The sequence below is a fragment of the Penicillium brevicompactum genome (assembly GCF_028827555.1).
Source record: "Penicillium brevicompactum strain IBT 35665 chromosome Unknown utg000003l_segment0_segment0, whole genome shotgun sequence".
NCBI lineage: Eukaryota > Fungi > Ascomycota > Eurotiomycetes > Eurotiales > Aspergillaceae > Penicillium > Penicillium brevicompactum.
Window position 1 is genome coordinate 82,316 of NW_026623206.1, and position 17,736 is coordinate 100,051.

The 17,736-nt window shown below is 48.7% G+C and overlaps 8 protein-coding genes across 8 annotated transcripts; 3 read left to right on the forward strand and 5 right to left on the reverse strand.

The window, feature by feature from the left end:
- Positions 1–462: 462 nt before the first annotated feature.
- On the forward strand, positions 463–2,125 carry N7506_003913 (uncharacterized protein; the record flags this gene model as incomplete). Its single annotated transcript, XM_056953208.1, has 5 exons — positions 463–738; positions 791–1,255; positions 1,386–1,524; positions 1,589–1,784; positions 1,846–2,125. 5 exons carry the CDS (start codon positions 463–465, stop codon positions 2,123–2,125), a joined length of 1,356 nt encoding a protein of 451 aa, XP_056812097.1.
- A 245-nt stretch (positions 2,126–2,370) lies between these two features.
- Positions 2,371–3,181, reverse strand: N7506_003914 (uncharacterized protein; the record flags this gene model as incomplete). The annotated part of the gene is made up of 3 exons (XM_056953209.1): positions 2,371–2,674; positions 2,796–3,017; positions 3,126–3,181. The coding sequence occupies 3 exons, from the start codon at positions 3,179–3,181 to the stop codon at positions 2,371–2,373; spliced, it is 582 nt and encodes a 193-aa protein (XP_056812098.1).
- Positions 3,182–4,824: 1,643 nt separating this feature from the next.
- N7506_003915 (glycoside hydrolase family 71 protein) lies at positions 4,825–6,549 on the forward strand (the record flags this gene model as incomplete). The annotated part of the gene is made up of 5 exons (XM_056953210.1): positions 4,825–4,959; positions 5,006–5,537; positions 5,607–5,832; positions 5,894–6,351; positions 6,407–6,549. 5 exons carry the CDS (start codon positions 4,825–4,827, stop codon positions 6,547–6,549), a joined length of 1,494 nt encoding a protein of 497 aa, XP_056812099.1.
- A 764-nt stretch (positions 6,550–7,313) lies between these two features.
- N7506_003916 (uncharacterized protein) lies at positions 7,314–8,066 on the reverse strand (the record flags this gene model as incomplete). Its single annotated transcript, XM_056953211.1, has 3 exons — positions 7,314–7,686; positions 7,758–7,894; positions 7,947–8,066. 3 exons carry the CDS (start codon positions 8,064–8,066, stop codon positions 7,314–7,316), a joined length of 630 nt encoding a protein of 209 aa, XP_056812100.1.
- Positions 8,067–8,649: 583 nt separating this feature from the next.
- N7506_003917 (alcohol dehydrogenase family protein) lies at positions 8,650–9,885 on the reverse strand (the record flags this gene model as incomplete). Its single annotated transcript, XM_056953212.1, has 4 exons — positions 8,650–8,707; positions 8,758–8,802; positions 8,954–9,685; positions 9,767–9,885. 4 exons carry the CDS (start codon positions 9,883–9,885, stop codon positions 8,650–8,652), a joined length of 954 nt encoding a protein of 317 aa, XP_056812101.1.
- A 544-nt stretch (positions 9,886–10,429) lies between these two features.
- On the reverse strand, positions 10,430–12,890 carry N7506_003918 (uncharacterized protein; the record flags this gene model as incomplete). Its single annotated transcript, XM_056953213.1, has 5 exons — positions 10,430–10,873; positions 10,930–11,209; positions 11,644–12,393; positions 12,447–12,668; positions 12,715–12,890. 5 exons carry the CDS (start codon positions 12,888–12,890, stop codon positions 10,430–10,432), a joined length of 1,872 nt encoding a protein of 623 aa, XP_056812102.1.
- An 842-nt stretch (positions 12,891–13,732) lies between these two features.
- On the reverse strand, positions 13,733–15,594 carry N7506_003919 (uncharacterized protein; the record flags this gene model as incomplete). Its single annotated transcript, XM_056953214.1, has 6 exons — positions 13,733–14,319; positions 14,352–14,469; positions 14,531–14,921; positions 14,975–15,041; positions 15,101–15,311; positions 15,364–15,594. 6 exons carry the CDS (start codon positions 15,592–15,594, stop codon positions 13,733–13,735), a joined length of 1,605 nt encoding a protein of 534 aa, XP_056812103.1.
- A 271-nt stretch (positions 15,595–15,865) lies between these two features.
- Positions 15,866–17,441, forward strand: N7506_003920 (FMN-dependent alpha-hydroxy acid dehydrogenase; the record flags this gene model as incomplete). The annotated part of the gene is made up of 4 exons (XM_056953215.1): positions 15,866–15,953; positions 16,013–16,770; positions 16,826–17,043; positions 17,099–17,441. The coding sequence occupies 4 exons, from the start codon at positions 15,866–15,868 to the stop codon at positions 17,439–17,441; spliced, it is 1,407 nt and encodes a 468-aa protein (XP_056812104.1).
- Positions 17,442–17,736: the final 295 nt, after the last annotated feature.

The following is a 17,736-nucleotide window of genomic DNA, read 5'->3' on the forward strand; positions in this document are numbered from 1 at the left end:
GCATTGTGGTCTCTAACGCACGCTGATCCGAGCCACAGAGAAACACCAAAGATGTTAGTTCACTGGCTGACCCGCCACACTTTTTCAATCCTAATCTCGATCGATAGGCGATCGAAGACTTCCTAAATGCAAGCGATGCGAAATCAAGGGTCTCGATTGCAAACCGGTGCAGCGAAGGCAAGTTTTCCGGCTTGGGTCGACAGCGAAGCTAGATTCGAATTTCAGACACGATCAAACATGGGTGAATAGCCAACCCAGGAATTGGAGGCCTCCTGCAGGCTCTGATCGAGTGTCACAATGTCGCTCTACATTGTTTGTGGCCAACAACCATTCTAAGGAAAGCCCACCCCCATCAGAACCCCGACTGGATCCCCATACTCCTGATACACCGGGATACCAGCCTCAGCCTGAACATATATTCGATGGAAGTTCGCCGATCGGAGTCGCTCCACCGCCTGGAAGATGGTCAGAAAATCTCTCCCCCGCTCTTCCAGTGATGACTCCAGCTCAATACAACCCATATTCGGCGGGGTGGTCGAGACGGAAGGAAACCGACTCACAAGCCCTGACAATAACACCCGGACCGGTGAGGACCCCAGACAATTGATTGCGAGCGACCATATTCAGCATGCACAAGTCTTCACGCCACTTTCGGTTCACCGAAATGCAACCAAGAGCTCTAGTCACATACAGGAGTCTTGCTTGATGCGATATTTTATTGAGGAGCTTTCCCCGTGGGTACGACTACCAAAATTCCTCCAAGATGTCAGTCAGAGTGACCGTTTGACAGTTTGACCACTGCGACGAGCGACGGCATTTCCAGCTCGTAGTTCCTCTTCGGGCTGAAAATTGTCTCGCTCTGCGAAATGCGGTATTTGCGGTATCAGCCCGTCACCTTTGCCGTTTACCACACTACCTCACCCCGCAAGGGATCTCATATCACGGGCAGCTTTTACCTCAGTTGACCAAAACAACATCGCTGGAGTATCTTTTGAAGTGCATTCCAGAGTTGGTGCGATTTCACGAAATTGAAGATCCAACCCATCAGGAGAACATCATGGCAGCCACAGTGATACTACGGCAGTACGAGGAAATGGAAGAAGAGCTTGAAGAGGGAGAAATCGGAAATTATGCCAATAAGCGGGTCAACTTTCTCGCCATCACCCATACGATCATCAACACCATGATATCAACACCACACGATCACTCTCTTACCAACGCGGCCTTTTGGATAACCGCGAGACAAGATGTTTATGTAAGTCTATACCTTAATCTTGAAAGGTCACTGGTTCTAGCCCTGTTTCGGAACCGGACCAGAGAATACAAAAGAGAACGACCTATTTGAGCTGGGACAGCAACTTTCTTTGGGTTCTAACCACTCTCAGTGTGCCTTAACGAGGCAACGACCACCGGAATTTCGGTTCGGATCAGAGACTTTGAAGCCGTCAGCTGCCAACACAATGATCATATTTGCTAGTGAAGTGGCGAAGTGGCGCTGGGGATCGAAGGCTGTTGATGAATGGGGTGAGTCAACACAGCGCCTAAGGAGGGCGTGGATTTCAACGAACTAATCCTGTCCCCATGAAAGAACTTCTCAAGGCAAGGCAGCACAAGCTCGACAACGAATACATGCATGAGCTCGCACCGCTTCTCGAAAGAAAGGCCGAGCCAGCGAAGGGGTCAATTTTCCCTACTATCTGGTTCTCGTTTGAGGCCAATGTCACAGCGGTCCAACATTTCAAATTAGGTGAAATGATTCTGATCGCAGAAAGTCCATACCTCGAGTGAGTGAAATGAGAGTCGCATCTCTGATTGAGCTTGAGATAACATTACATTGTCGTTTAGGAAAGCGCGAAGTGCGGTACACCGCAAAGCAGAGGCCCAGGTTCGCGAAATCGTTCTATCTCTCTGTGGGATTGCAACAAGTCACCCACGATGTCATCCTGCGTTAGTCAACGCTGTGATTGCTATCACCCTTTATGGTGAATATTTCACTCGCCAAGACGAACGAACGGCACTTCTGGGTATCATTCATCAGACCATGGATCTGCATGCCTGGCCCATGAGAAAGGCATACCAGACTCTCAACCAACAGTGGGAGATGATTGATTCCCTTCAGTATTAACAATGCAATGCTCGAGCTAGAAACGGGAACTTGGTGACCCTATACTGTGTCTTCCACAGGCTAATATATGTGATCTTTCATCCATTGCTGAATGTTTGGAATTTGACAGACTCTTCCAGAAACATGGTCACTACGTAGAAATTATCATTACGTGTAGGAGGAAACAAGGGTTTGTACTCGGATTGATCAAGATAGGACATGCCTCAAATATCAGTGGGTATCATTTGGTCGGGGACATTCATCGTTCAGACAAATCTTGCCGTCTGGTCATCGGTATTCGCTCTTGTCATATTCTCCCTAGAGGAGCCTTGCTCTGTTGTGGCCTGTGAGCTGGTGGAGGGGGTATGGCTGTGATGATTTGAGACAAGCGGGATGCTTTGGGCCGACGGAAAATATTCCGTTGATGGATTGTTTGTGAACATCATTGAAGAACGGTCCATTTTGAGATCTGGGGTTGAGATTCCCTTTGCAGTCGTGGGTGGAGAAGATGCGGCGGTTGTTGTGGAAGATAGAAGAAGTTCTCGAGCCGCAATGCGTCTTGCTTTAGCCCTATCTTGCGCACAGTAAAGTATGCTGATTCCCGCGAACAATGATATGAGACAGCAGCCGAACACAATAGCAGCAATGTTGCCCTTTCTGTTCCAAGCATCTAGCGCGGCGTTCGAGGTACTTGTTGCGGTTGCAGTACTCGTGGTTGTGGATGAGCTGGTAGTTGTTGTTGAGCCAGTTGAGGTGGAGGTTGAGGCAGTAGTCGACGAGGTTGAAGACGAAGTTGAAGTTGACGATGTGGACGTCGAAGTGGTCGAGGTTGATGTGGTTGAAGTCGAAGTGGTTGAAGTCGAAGTGGTTGACGTGGATGAAGTCGTTGACGTCGTGCTTGATGTTGATGTTTCTGAGGTTGTGGCTTCAGTTGTGGAAGCCGACTCCGTGTCTGTGGTGGTGTCCCTCGCTTGAATCACCTCACCATAGCCGCGTCTTTGGTAGAGTATGACTGTCTCACTCGGCGCTGGTGGTAAAGTTGTCTCTGTAATGGATGTCGGATTGCCAACAACCCATGTGTTTTGTGCAACATGTGGGTGACCAAGCACCCAAGAGGATTGGATCAGCAAGAAAGTGAGAATGAGGAGCTGCATATCTTTTCGCGCAACTGTGTTTCTTTTCCAGGCGGTACAGCGAAGAGGTTGAAAAAAGAAATCACACTGGGATGCGGAATCCAGGGCTTAAGACTTAAGTTAGAAAAAAAAAGGTACACGCGGTGCACTAGACTGATTCGTGTACCCGTCCACAACCAAGGTTATTTTCAGCCTCCGATTGCGCTATACAACATGCTGCGCCGCATTGGCTCATAGTCTAGCGGTTGGTTCATCGCCCTAAATGTTGTGGACTTGGCGATAGCTACGCATATGCCGCGCGGCATCTTCCCCACAAGGCTGAATTATCCTCACGTTGAGAAAGGTTAAAACTTTCAAGTGAAAGCATATTGGTATTGAAAATCCGAGCACCCGTTAATCTTCCTACTCACACTTCCTGCATGATTAGATCACGCTGGAAATGAAATCTTTGTATCCCTCAGGACCCACTTTCTACGCTACTCGGGCTAGTAGTCCTCGCAAGGGAAAAATTCATTGCCGCTAGTTACATGGAGGACATCGTGTATCTATTATTGTCTCACAGATATAATGGCTCGGGGATCGCCACTTGAACGACTTTTCGCCAAGACGGATTGTCCGATTCACTTGATTTTCTGACCTATACGGAGTACTCCGTACAGCCTACCAGCAAGCAAAAGTTCCAATGTACCTGGCAGCCTGATATATCAGGCACCGATACACGGACAGGTTCCGGTCCAGCCTTGAGATCTTGCTGAATTCCAGTTGATGTGACTATTGACAAGCTGATATGACTAAAGCCCTGGTAGGTAGGTGGAAATTGAAACTACTATTAATTGTCCGACGTAGCTGAAAAACACGTGTCATCTAGCAATTGAAACTCCAGGACCTATTGAGATGACCGGTTGTTGATAATCACCAGACCCGGTACGCAGTAGTTGGTACGTAGGTTACATTCGGAAGGTTCTTTAGCAGTGCTTCAGGGCAGGATCTAGGGATGACGCGGGATTTCTGTCATGAGCACTACAACACTGGATCGGCTTCGTCGTACACCAATGTCAGATGTCGATCACCGGATGCGCTTCTGGTTCTTTGTAACCAATTGTAAACAGCACGGCACAAAAGAGACACAACGACCTTTCCGAGTATTACACCCTCGGCTCTCAACTATTATCCTCAAAGGTGCTCCGCAAATCTTAACAACTGGCACGTAGTTCATATACGGATGGCCACAATTTTTACGGATGGCGACAATTTGATTTTAGATAACCCAAAGAGTCCCCTGCTCCCTGTCGAAACAGCCATACATTCCAAATTGCCGCGCTCAAGCCTTACGTCTAGCACGTTTGAAACTTGCAACCGTGCAAGTAATTTGTGCATCTAGCTCTGATGTAGGAACGAATAGATTGAGTTTCGGAGAGATTTTGCAAATTATATTTCATTAAACGAAGAAGCTGCAGAGGTCAGCTGCTCACCCTTGGAAATCTTGCTCGGTGAATAAAAATTCACAATAAAGCGCGCGATGATTCCATGCCATGCCAATCAGAATGTAGACACCAAGCACCCACAGAGGCAGACACTGGAGCCGCGATGCAATTAAAATATTTCATATATGATATCTTGGCAGTGCTGTCACTGCTAGCCTATGCAGCAGCTGGTAATTACCAAGACGAATATGACGCCAAACAGCAGTCTACCGATCGATTGGTCTTTGCACACTTCATGGTGAGCATTTTACTCTACGCTTCGAGCTCATGCTAACATCAAGAAGATTGGAATCGTCAGCGACAGGAGAAGCGCCTCGGACTTTGATGACGATATGAGACGAGCTAAATCCCTTGGGATCGATGCATTTGCTCTGAACATTGGAGTGGACCCATACACCGATCAGCAGCTTCAGCTCGCTTACGATTCTGCCGCGAATAACGATATGAAACTATTCTTATCTTTTGACTTCAACTGGTGGCATATCGAGCAGGCTTCCGCGATCGGTCAAAAGATATCCCAATATGGCAGCAAGCCTGCGCAACTTATGGTGGACAACAAAATCTTTGTTTCATCTTTCGCTGGAGATGGTTTGAATGTTGCGGCACTGCGTTCGGCCGTTGGAAGATCCATTTTCTTCGCTCCTAACTTTCATCCCTCTTACGGGACGGATTTATCTCCAGTGGATGGGCTCCTGAATTGGATGGCTTGGCCGAACAATGGAAACAACAAGGCCCCAACCCCGGGTCACAATGTTTCTGTCGCAGACGGTGATAATGTCTATGTCAATGCCTTGGCTGGAAAGGCCTATATAGCCCGTACGTTTCCTTCCTCGAAATATGGTATTGGTCATCCGTGGATATCTCAATAACGAACCACCTGCGCAGCTGTTTCTCCCTGGTTTTTCACCCATTTTGGACCCGAGGTGTCATATAGCAAGAATTGGAACTTTCCGTCCGACCTCCTTTGGTACAATCGATGGAATGAGATTCTTTCTCTGAAACCACGTTTCATCGAAATCGTTACCTGGAACGACTATGGAGAATGCCACTACATCGGCCCCTTGAAATCACCTCATACCGATGATGGGGCTTCGAAATGGGTCAATGACATGTAAGAAACCAATCCCTGGACTATTCTGGCAATTTCTGAGGCGGCACAACTAATTGCGTAGGCCTCACGACGGATGGCTCGATATCTCGAAGCCATATATAGCCGCGTTCAAAGCGGGTGACTCGTCTCCTACCAACTATATATCATCAGATGAATTAGTTTACTGGTATCGACCGACACCTCGAGGGGTGGATTGCGATTCCACTGATACCTGTATGGTGGCAGCAAACAATGGAAGTGGTAACTACTTTATCGGTCGACCGGATGGGTGGCAGTCCATGGCAGACTCTGTATTTGTGGTATCACTGCTCACAGCTCCAGCTACTGTGAAAGTCAACAGCGGTGGCAATATCTACAGCTGGGAGGCACCTGCAGGTGCAAGCTCTCAGGAAGTTCCAATGGGAGTTGGCTCACAAAGCTTCGAATTGATCCGTGGTGGTCAGACTATCTTATCCGGTACCAGCTTAAAGGAGATCATAAGCGGATGTGTTTGTGGTCTTTACAATTTCAACGCTTACGGTATGATTCCATGTGGACGACGTCTTCTCATGTCCGCCCTTAACATGATCTCTAGTGGGAACTCTGCCGGCCGGGTTTAGCGATCCACTTCAACCGGATGGGCTTGCTTCCTTCAAACAGGGTCTGCATGTTGATTGCCAGGCAACTCCATCGCTAGGTACTACCCCTTCTATACCAACCTGGACATTCATCTCCTGATCTCAAATTACACAACCCCCGGCACAAAACTTGCTTCCACTTCCCCCACTTCTCCCTGGCAGCATCTATTCCCAAGCGTGTCCAGATGGCCCTTATCCCCCCTGGATAGCATTGCTGACTCTTTTTCTATTCTAGCTCCCGTTCCTCCTCCGCCTTCATCCCCGCCGCCGCCGCCGCCGCCGCCCGGCCGTCCTCCTCCACCACCCCCTCCACCACCACCGCCACCACCGCCCGAGGGCAGTGGGACCTGTATCGCTGGAACGGGGCCTGGGAACTATGTTGGACTATGCTCTTTCTGTTGCAACTTTGGATATTGTCCTCCAGGTCCATGCACATGCACAGGATGGGGGAGTCCAGTCCCAGCACCACCATCCACAGGTGTTCGAGGAGCTCCTCTGCCCGGAGAAGATGATTCCTATCTGGGCCTTTGCAGTTATGCATGTGATCATGGTTATTGTCCACCGACTGCATGTAGGGTTGTTTGAGTCCAGCTCAAACAATGATTGACCATCTACCCAGGCACCCGGGTAGGCGAACTTTGGCCACACGTTGGAATATAAAGGGCTCTCAGCAAGATCTCGTATACACGAAATACCGTCAATATGAATGTGAAGCGCAGTTACTCTTTCCACGGTTGTGCATTGTTTTCTCTGTTCTATTTAGATTTTATCATTTTATTGTGCTAGCACCTAAAATGTATTTCCATCCCATTAAAGGTCTCACGCAGGACATCTAGAGGTAGTCACACGTGTGAGGAATCTCAATCACAGGCCGGCAATAAAAGCTACTGCCCCACCAATAAACATCAATTCAGATGATCCAGTCATCAGAGCAATACCCCCTGTCTGAGAATTACCCGAAGTGGAATGTGTGGTAGCATGCGTGCTGGATGCCATCCCATGTCCCGTGCTCGATGTCACGCTGGTCGCGGGGATTGGCCCGTTTCGGGGCGAGGCGGATGTGGTTGTTGCCATCGAGTTGGAAGGGCCGGCAATGACAGTTACAGGCAACGATGTTATCTGATCTTGATTGAGAGTCGAGGTACTTGTACCTGGAAAGTTGGCACCATGTCCAGTAATAGTGGCGGTGCACACTCCACTAGTAGTCCCTGTCATAAAGCAAACAACATGATCATAACTGGAAGGATGGAATCAGTAATTGTACTCCTTTAGACTATAAGATCTCAATGTGTGCATGGGATAACTCACATACTGCCAGCGCTATCACTGATCAAATATTCAACGCTGGTTGGCGCCGTAGTCAAGAAAAGACCAGGTCCCATTCCGCAAATCTCGCTCTTAGTACTGGACGGGCAATTCACGCTCAACGATGTTGTCGCGGAGTTCTTGTGAGAGTGTGAGCCAGTTTATTGGTTGCATTGTTACTCTTCATCTCACCTGTGCTACAATCGAAGCGACCAACGGTTGCGGATCAGTGTCCGGGATGAATAGAGAGATGACGGAATCCCCCGCCACGAGCGTAGTTGTCGCTAGGACAAGTAAAATCGTGAAGCGCATTCTTATCAACTTCGGATCACTGGAATCTGACCATATAGGACATATGAAATGAACAAAGAGGGCCTTGAGAAGATGGTGTGGATAACATACCGACTTTAAACCGAAGGTCCTCGGAGAGCTGAGTTGAGAGGGTAACCCAGATGAGCAACCAGTGATGCTGTTGACATCATGTTGTACACCTTCCGAGGTTGCGAAATCCGCATTGTGGTATCACTCGAGGAGCCAGATATCCATGGCTTAGGATCACAATGATTGTTTAGCATAACTGTATGGGCGTGATGGAAACCCATGCTCCGTTGTTATCTTCTGGGGATCAAAAACGGTGTTCATGTAGATGTACATTGGAACAGTTCAACAGCCTTCAGTATTGAGATCACACTAGCTCGCTATCCGATGCTTTATTGGAAGGGATCCCTAAGCTCATCCCGGAATGTCATTCCGACTGACATGATCTAATGATGCAGACATGGCTATCCACCCCCCTCGTAGCAGGTATATCCAAATAAGATGCACGAGAAGAAAGTCAAGAGGCAAGTGCAATGATTGATCACGCCCTAGTACTCGAACCTGTGGACACTGGAAGCTACTTATCCGCCTCGAATATAATTTTCTGGCTCTTCATCGTGTTAAAATCATCAAATCTATGGAATCTTAGCTTTTCACGGGTATTTAGAAAGGGCTGACCACTTACGCTTGGACAGCTTGAGAAAGGGGACGGATGTCATTAGACATGAACCTGCAGAATCATCAGCTTGGTCCTATACCAAACAGAATTGTGGTGTCTCTACTCCAGCAACTCTTGTTTTCTGGCCAATAGCTCCATCGCTGGTTCAAATATGCTGCGGACAGGACATCGTCCCATTTGTAGCCGAAGATTCTTTGCATACGCCTCGTTCCCGGTCCATGGGATCTCTTGATTGTGGACACCAACGCTGGAAAGATGTCCCCAGGGGCGCAGCATCTCGAATCCCATCCTCAAAGCGCTGCTATGTCCCACAACTTCAATGACAACATCAGCACCGCGCCCATCAGTGAGCTCTCTGACTCTCTCCCGGAGGCCTTGTTCGTTCGTTTCAAAATTCCACGCCTCTGCCCCTAGACTTTCTGCCAGGGCCAAACGAGACGCCACACTGTCAATGGCAATCAAATGTTTTGGCTGGTACTCTAGTGCACTGACCAGGGCACAGATGCCCACTGGCCCGCAGCCAAAAAGGAGTACTGTGCTCTGCCGGATCTCCTCGGAAGTCAATGCGTGGAAGCCATTAGATGCGGCAAAGTAGCCTGTCGGGAAGATGTCTGCCATTAGCACCAACTTGCTCTCTTTGATCTGCGAAGGTGCGTGGAAAAGTGTCGAGTCTGCCAGTGGTACTCGGACGTATTCTGCCTGGCCGCCGTCTAGAATCGCGGAGCCGTATAGCTGACCTCTGGCACATCGCGATGAGAACCCTCTTTCGCAATAAAAACATGCACCGCAGCTCACGGTGAAAGGAGAGACAACCAAGTCCCCTGGTTTAAATTTGACGACTTCGGAGCCAGTCTCTGTGACTGCCCCTGTGAACTCATGTCCCATGATGAACCCTGCTTTAGATGGCTGATGACCGCGAAAGACATGAAGCTCACTGATCGAAACTCACAACCGTCATGTTAGAAATAAATTTCTTTTCCCCCAGCGAGCAAAAAAGATCATCTCTAATACTTACCTGCCGCAGAGTGCTGTGTATCTGACCTTCAAGATCACGTCTGTGGGATTTTGGATTGATGGGCGAGGTCGCTGCTCAATCGCCACCTCCAGGGGACCTTTGAAAACAACTGCCTGCATTGTGAGAGAAAATTTTGCAACTTCTCACAGAATGTTCAGTGGCGGCCAAACAAGGGGTGTAGGTAAAAGCAAAAGGAGGGGAATCTTCTGAGGGGTTGACATCCTGGCATTCTAGACCTCGGTTGTGTAGAATCGGCTACTCGGCCGGTTTGAGTGAGAACAGGACGTTGAAAAGCTTACGACCGCTAAAAAATTTCCCTCCGGGAATGGAAGATATTTTTCTTCCTCATTCAATGCATATTAAGAAAATGACATTACCCTCATTTGCCTTCGAATGCTGGGACACCATTAGAGAGGTGTGCAGTGACATGTAAACTTGAAATGTGAGACGTAAGAGACGCGGAGTCCAAAAAAGAGGAATAAGAGGAAGGATGAAGAAATAAAATAAGAAGTTCAAATTTAAATTCAGCTCTCGGGGAGGCGAGGGTAAACGAGGACCTTGGAAAGTTCTACCACTCAGGCGTTTAAATCGCGAGATTCCTATACAGTGACCGCGACTCATACATCACAGGTACGGATTACTCCGCCCATCGTACCTACACAATCACCGCCCCATCCAGCCTCCATCAACCGTCAAAACTTCCCCGCTCACGTATGCACTCGCTCGACTGGCCAAATATACAATGGATCCCTTGAAATCATCTGGGTTTCCCCATCGACCCGCGGGGATGCGGGCCAAAATGCTCGATGCTCGTTCTTCATCCTGGATCAACGCTGTGTTCATATCCGTCGCGATATATCCAGGCGCGATTGCGTTGATGTTTATGCCTTGCGCCGCCCATTCATTTGACAAAGCCTTGGTCAGCTGGGCAATACCTCCTTTGGCCGCTGCATATGCAGGAACTGTTAGCCCCCCTTGAAATGACACGAGGGAAGCAACATTGATGATACTCCCGCGGTGGCCTGATTGATCAGGCTCTCGCGTCAGCATGTGGGCACCGACATCCCGGCACAGAGTGAATACGGTCGTGAGATTTACTTGCAGTACCTAGAAGTGCAGACCAAAATCAGTGATCAGCCACCCATCGTTGGGGTTTGCATTACCTCGTCCCAATCCTCCAGCGGAAAGAGGTGGCTGGGGTGCCTCCTTTGGATTCCCGCGCAATTCAGAAGAATGTCAATATCATATCCGTCTTTCAAAATCATGGCAACCAGAGACCCCACTGATATTTTGGAAGATAAATCGGCGGTGTATATTATAGCTTTGCGCCCGAGCTTCTCGATCAGTGATCTCGTTTCCTGGTTCCTGGTGTCCCTCTGTTGATGGTCAGTCATTGTCGTTCGTACCGCAAATATCCAGGGAGACGGGGGGGTCTTGCCTGGACTAGAATTATGTCTGCGCCAGCCTCCGCCATTGCAAGTGCCATTGCCCTCCCAATTCCTCGTGTTCCTCCGGTAACCAGGGCCATTTTGCCCGAAAGCGAGAACAAATCCATTCTCAGTCAGGTTTCCAGTCGGTTTTCAGTTCCAGAACTTCTAGAGTCAGGATGTACTCGACTCTTATACTGATATTTGCGCCCACCGGTGTACCCCCACGCTCTTCCCCGCATTAGCTGAACATGACATCGTCATCTCCGGGAGTCTTTCGTGCGCTCTGGTTGCGAACCAGGGGCTCGGAGCTTCCAATGTTGTTTTTTCTCAGACTAAGCGCAGATATATGACTATAAAAGCTACTGCTCTAGTATTTGGGTGGTTTTTGTTCAATTGCTTAGTCTTGTTTGTATAGCTAAACAGATCTGTACATGATGAGATACTCACCACTCGCGAATGGAGCCATCGGGCCCGAAGAACTCCTTCGGTTGCCAAGGTTCTGTTTCTTTGCTAATCCTCCGCACCAAGTCCTCATCGATATCAATTCCCAACCCGGGCTTGCAAGGAGCACTCACATAGCCCTCGCTTATATCAAAGACAGTCTTGTCTATCAGATAACTGTTGAGGTCAATGTCTCCAGCCTCCACATTATAGTGCATACCCAGTGACATCTCTTGTATCACAAAATTGGGGATCGAGACAGCGACTTGAAGAGAGGCTGCCAGCGCAATGGGGCCCAGTGGACAGTGCGGAGCAATGGCAACATCATACGTCTCGGCCATGTTCGCGATTCGCATTGTTTCTGAAATGCCGCCGGCATGCGCAATGTCGGGTTGCAGCACATCCACTGATGAATCTTCCAAAAATCGCTTGATGTCCCAACGCGTGTATAAGCGCTCTCCGAACGCAATGGGTATCGTGGTCTGCTCGGAGAGCTGTTTAATCGCCTCGGGGTGTTCACATAACAGGGGCTCCTCGATGAACAGGGGTTGGTAAGGCTCTAGAGCCTTCGCAAGCTGCTTGGCCATTGGTCGATGCAGGCGACCGTGAAAATCGAGCCCAGCATCGAGGCCCAGGGCTTTCACTTGCTTCAGGCGCTCAACGCACGACTGTAGCACAGCTGGTGAGTCGAGCCAGTTCACATCTTCTGTTGCATTCATTTTGATGCACTTGAGGCCTTGGGCAATTCGAGCTTTTCTGTAGAGTATCACCGTCAGAACCACACTACCGTCTTCACTGGAAAGACTCACGCTGCAGCCTCCACGTCGCTCGGTCGGTCACCCCCGATCCATGCATACACCTGTACTTTCTGTCGTACCTTTCCACCCAGCAACTGATGTACTGGTACATTGAGCTTTCGTCCTTTTAAGTCCCAAAGCGCAATATCAATTCCTGACAAGGCGGACATGAACACCGGTCCACCTCGGTAGAATCCTAGTCGCCAGACCGTCTGCCAAACATGCTCGATATCACTATAACGGTTAGCATTTGTACTATGGTAAACGTCTACTGACCTACTCTGCTTCATATCCAATGATGCGTGTGATTATCTCATCCAGTGCTCCCTCCACTGCGAGCGAGTGGCCTTCAAGTGTGCCCTCTCCCCACCCGAATCGGCCCTCCTCATCGGTGACTTTCACAAATAGCCAACGGGGCTTGACTCGGAAATATTCGATTGACTTAATCTTCGTCATTGCTAGAACTTCAACGTATAATCTGTCTTGGTTGAAGAACCTTGGGGGTAACGCATCATAAATAAAGCTCGGGCTGAGGAACGAACCCCACACTTATCTGGCATCCCACGCGTGAGACTTTCGGGAGAAGTCCGGGAATGTCGATCTTCCCCCACGCCAAGAGCAAAGCTTTATGTATTGCTGAGACACACCGCGTGATAGGTGGAAAAACATCAAGGTGGATAGAGGTCACCGCGGGGGATGATGATGGAGAAGTATCGGCGAGAGCAGAGCGAGCAGACATGTACGATAACGTATGTATTGTAGCGAGACGAGGAGAGGAAGAAGAGAGAAGGGGAGAAGATCTCTCGATCTATTATCTACCCTGGGAGCCTGACAAACAAGGCATCGGCGCCAACAAGAAGCTTTACTCACCTCGTTCACTTTGATAAACAATTCAGTCGAGACCTACGGATTCAACGAGCTTGGGATTATCTTACTGCACTCCATTTCTATCCTCTCTCTTCCCAGTCCGATAATTCTCGCGTTCTGCGATCACCGATAACACAAATCATTGGGTACGGCGGGAGGCAGAGGCAGGCCCCAGTAGTTAGTAGCACCAAAATCATCTCCCGGTTCACCAACACAGGCCATATCTTGGTCCTGATGACCAAGACTCCATCTGTTTACCCGCAGTGACTATAGCCTCATTTCATGTTTTTAAAACAAGAGGATCTACCAATTCGATGACCACCAATTTTGGAGGAAAGATTCAACCTCAGGTAGGCATTAGTTGTCGAGGGGTAGAGTAGATTTCAATTAACTATTGCATCCATGGATCCACCCGCCTGAACTACCCAGTCTCAGTAAACATATCGGAAATTCCTGTTCTCTTTGTCGGTCAAGTCACTGAATGCTGTGCGATCTAACTCCAGTTGGCGCGCATAATCTAGGTCTTCTCCGTTGCTTGTCTGCTGCTGACGATCGCGAATTCGGTTCTCCCAAGCCAGGCCAATGGCGAGGAGTATGATCAGTCCAATTTCAATCATGTTTGCAACAACCATAGACCAAATTCCCAGGGTGTATTGCGGCGCTTGGCTTGATTTGTAAAAGAATGGGCCAGCTATGTTCCCCGTACAAACACCGAGGAATATCATGGAGTTGGTCACCGATTTCTTGGTGTGTCCAGAGATATTGGATGTGACGAGAGAAAGGATAATGACAAAAGATGCATTATATGAGCCTGTCAGGTAGTAGCAAATGAGTCTTCCTACCTGCTCAGATTCCGGTACGAAGTTCAATCCAAATGATCCCGCGAGGGTGGGCAAGACAAATAGTATTGCGACAGCAGAGCGATTATTGCGTGGTAACGAGTCATTGATAAATACAGCGGCGAGGATCATCACCGCTATGAAGCACCCATATGGGATTTGCATGAGGGTTGTTACCACTGGAAGGTCAGCATTCCCATGCTTGGCTCACGTTGGTCCTGCGAAGCACCAGTCGTGAAGATGATGACAAACTCACGCGTCGAATAACCAAATCCTTTGATGATCAGTGTTCCAAAATTGGATATACCGCCATTTGGAATATTCCCACTCTGGGTCATTCCCCGTCAGCACCTGCACCACTGCCCGTTTACCAACGCTGAATGCACTCACAAGACCAAGGAGAAAGAAAGTCCAAACTTTCCAATCTGTGAGCGCCTCAAAGATTTGTCGAGGCTTCATGTTCCTATTTTCGATGCCTGTTTGGTTATCTCTCAACCGCTCCACTGCGAGCCTTCTTTCGTGCTCAGAGAGCTGTGGTGCTGTGACTGGAGAGTCCGGAAGAAATATGATCATCACAACGCCCCAACAGCAACATAGTGCGCCTATGATCAAAAATTCGTACTTCCATGAGGCCAAAGCTCCTTTGATCTGACCGATTCCATAGCCAAGGAGCCCTCCAATGGCAATGCCAAACCCATTCGCTGTATACCAAAGGCCGATTCTGATTGGCTGTTGGCGCCGTGTGTACCACATCGCAGTAATTAGCATGAATGCTGGATCACTTTCATGGTTTCAGTAATACGCGGGGAGCAACATATGATGATGGTGTCTGACCTGCATGCTTCTGCTGCGCCCGAAATCACTCGCAAAACTGCAAGTTGTGTAAAGTTTTTGGCCGCGGCTATGTTCAGGAAGAGGTTATCAGCGCCATTGATGACTTTTACCCAATATTCAGTATACCTTGTAACATTAGGAAAAATCCCCATAAAAATATGTTGACTCCCAAGTATTTTCCAATAGGAAACTGCTGCATCAACAAGTTTGTCGGAAAGCTCCAAGCCAAAAATCCAAAATAGAAAACGCTCGAAAGCCAGCTGTATTCGGTTCCGGACAAATTCAAGTCCTCTTGGATCCCAAAGATTGCTGCATATGAGAGGGTGGTTTTATCGATCTCAGTCTCAATTTAGTTTCAATTGGGGATGCAGGGGGAAAGAGTTACTCACATAGTAGAAAGCGTAACAAACCGATAAGAAAGGAAGAATCATCATATCAATCTTCTGAACCAATCTCTTCTCTTCTCCTGGTTCAAAGCCTTGATGTATATCATTGAGGTTATCAAACAGATCAAGAGCCTTATCTCCATCAAAGATTTTGTTCATATCAGTTGACATATTCGGACATTCGACATGGGTGGTGGCCGGCTTAGGAGCCCCTGGTCGGTTAGTATCAGCCATGCTTCATTCAATTCTCAGAGGTTTGTAGTTGCAGGAAGTAAAAGAAGTTTTTGCTCATCTCATATATTGAAGACCTACTTCCCCAGTCTGTGGGGTGATCACTGGCCCTATAAGTTCCCCGCAAAAGAGGAGTGGATCAGCGCGATGGAAAAACAAGCCCCGTCTCCAGAGCTAACCCCCACGCCCGGCTTCATTCCGAGAGCTTCGTCCTCGCGAATACAATACATCAGTCAAGACTCGCATAAATCTCGCCACGTTGGTATCTTCCACGATGAGCTTCACCCATGACGACATTTCTGAGCACAATAACCGGAAGTCCTGCTGGGTCGTGATCCACGGTGCCGTCTACGATGTGACAGGTGCGTTTGTATACCTCGCTTCAGCTTGATTCTCAGACCGAATTAATTTACCGATGTAGACTTTCTCAAAGTGCATCCAGGGGGATCGAAGGTAATTTTACAATGGGCAGGTAAAGATGCGAGTGAGGCATTCGATTCAGTCCATGCACCAGAAGTACTGAGCGAGTTACCACAAACTGCGTTGCGCGGTCATATCGATGTTACCAAAGCTGTCAAAGCGTCTGATCGCGAACCGACGAGCCAGGAGCATTTGAAGCAAGCTAATCCGAAACCTCCATCTTTGCAAACCCTGATCAATCTTCACGACTTCGAAAAGGTTGCACAGGATCATCTTTTGGCCACTACCTGGGCATACTACTCATCAGGTGCTGATGACGAGATAAGCAAGCAAAATAACCATCGAGCATACTCCAAGATTGCACTTCGACCCCGAATCCTGCGCAAAGTTCTAAGTGTCGATGCTTCTGCCGACATCTTGGGTTTCCCAACCTCCTTACCCGTATACATGTCGCCAGTGGGAATCGCAAAGCTGGCGCATTCAGATGGAGAGTGTGCATTGGCAGCTGCGGCTGGAAGAGAGGGTCTCGTTCAAGTGTTGGCGAACGGATCCAGCATGTCGATCGAGCAAGTGATGAAAAGTCGCACCGCACCAAACCAACCTGTTTTCCAACAGCTCTACGTGAATAAAGACATGAAGAAATCGGTCGACGTGGTTCAGCGCGCAGAGAAGGCTGGGGCGGGAGCTATTTGGATCACCGTGGACTCGCCAGTGGTGGGAAAACGAGAAATGGACGAGCGTCTGAACTTGAGTATCTCGGTCGGTGATCTTTGTCTGCGCTATATGGAATTAAATGACGCTGATGAAAAGTCAGGCTACCGATAGCGACGATGAGGGTCAAGGGGTAGCCAAAACCATGGCCAGTTCTATCTCGCCTTTTATCGACTGGGATATACTGACATGGATTCGTCGGATCACAAATCTTCCTCTCGTGATCAAAGGGATACAATGTGTTGAGGATGCTGTGATAGCCCACAAACACGGAGTTCAAGGAATCGTGCTCTCTAACCATGGAGGCCGGTCTCAAGACACGTATGTCCTGCGGTCGTTCCCTTGCAACCTATGATTGTTTGCTAATACGACATAGCGCACAATCTCCTATTCTGACACTGCTAGAAATCCGAAAATTTGCGCCTGAACTGATCGACAGTAAGATGCAAATATTCATTGACGGAGGAATACGCCGAGGTACCGACGTACTGAAGGCTATCGCACTTGGTGCTGATGCTGTAGGACTCGGTCGACCGTGCTTGTTCAGTTTATGTGCAGGGTATGGCGAGAATGGGGTGCGTCGGATGGTCACACTTCTGCGCCAAGAGATCGAGGCGAACATGGTCCTACTTGGAGTGACCACCCTGAAGGAATTGAGACCCGAGATGGTGAATGCGAGTCGGCTGGAGAGACACCTGATTGGCAGTGTGAGACTATGAGACTGAATACACTCTACGTAGTATACCCAGGTGGTACGAACGTGTGTCCGATATTGCTATAGCAAGCTTGGAAGAGAATGTACAGATGTCTATTTAATCAGATGTGTCGAAGCCACAACAAAATTGTAAGCTTGGAAGTGGTGAGTCTAGGGCGAACAGAAACACAAGATCGGATGGCAAGATTTCATGGAATTTCGGTCACCAATTCCTGGGACGCATATAGGCAAGGGCTGAAGAACGAAGTCTCGATAGGATTATGGACGCAGTCAACACCTAGGCCCCCACGCAAGATATT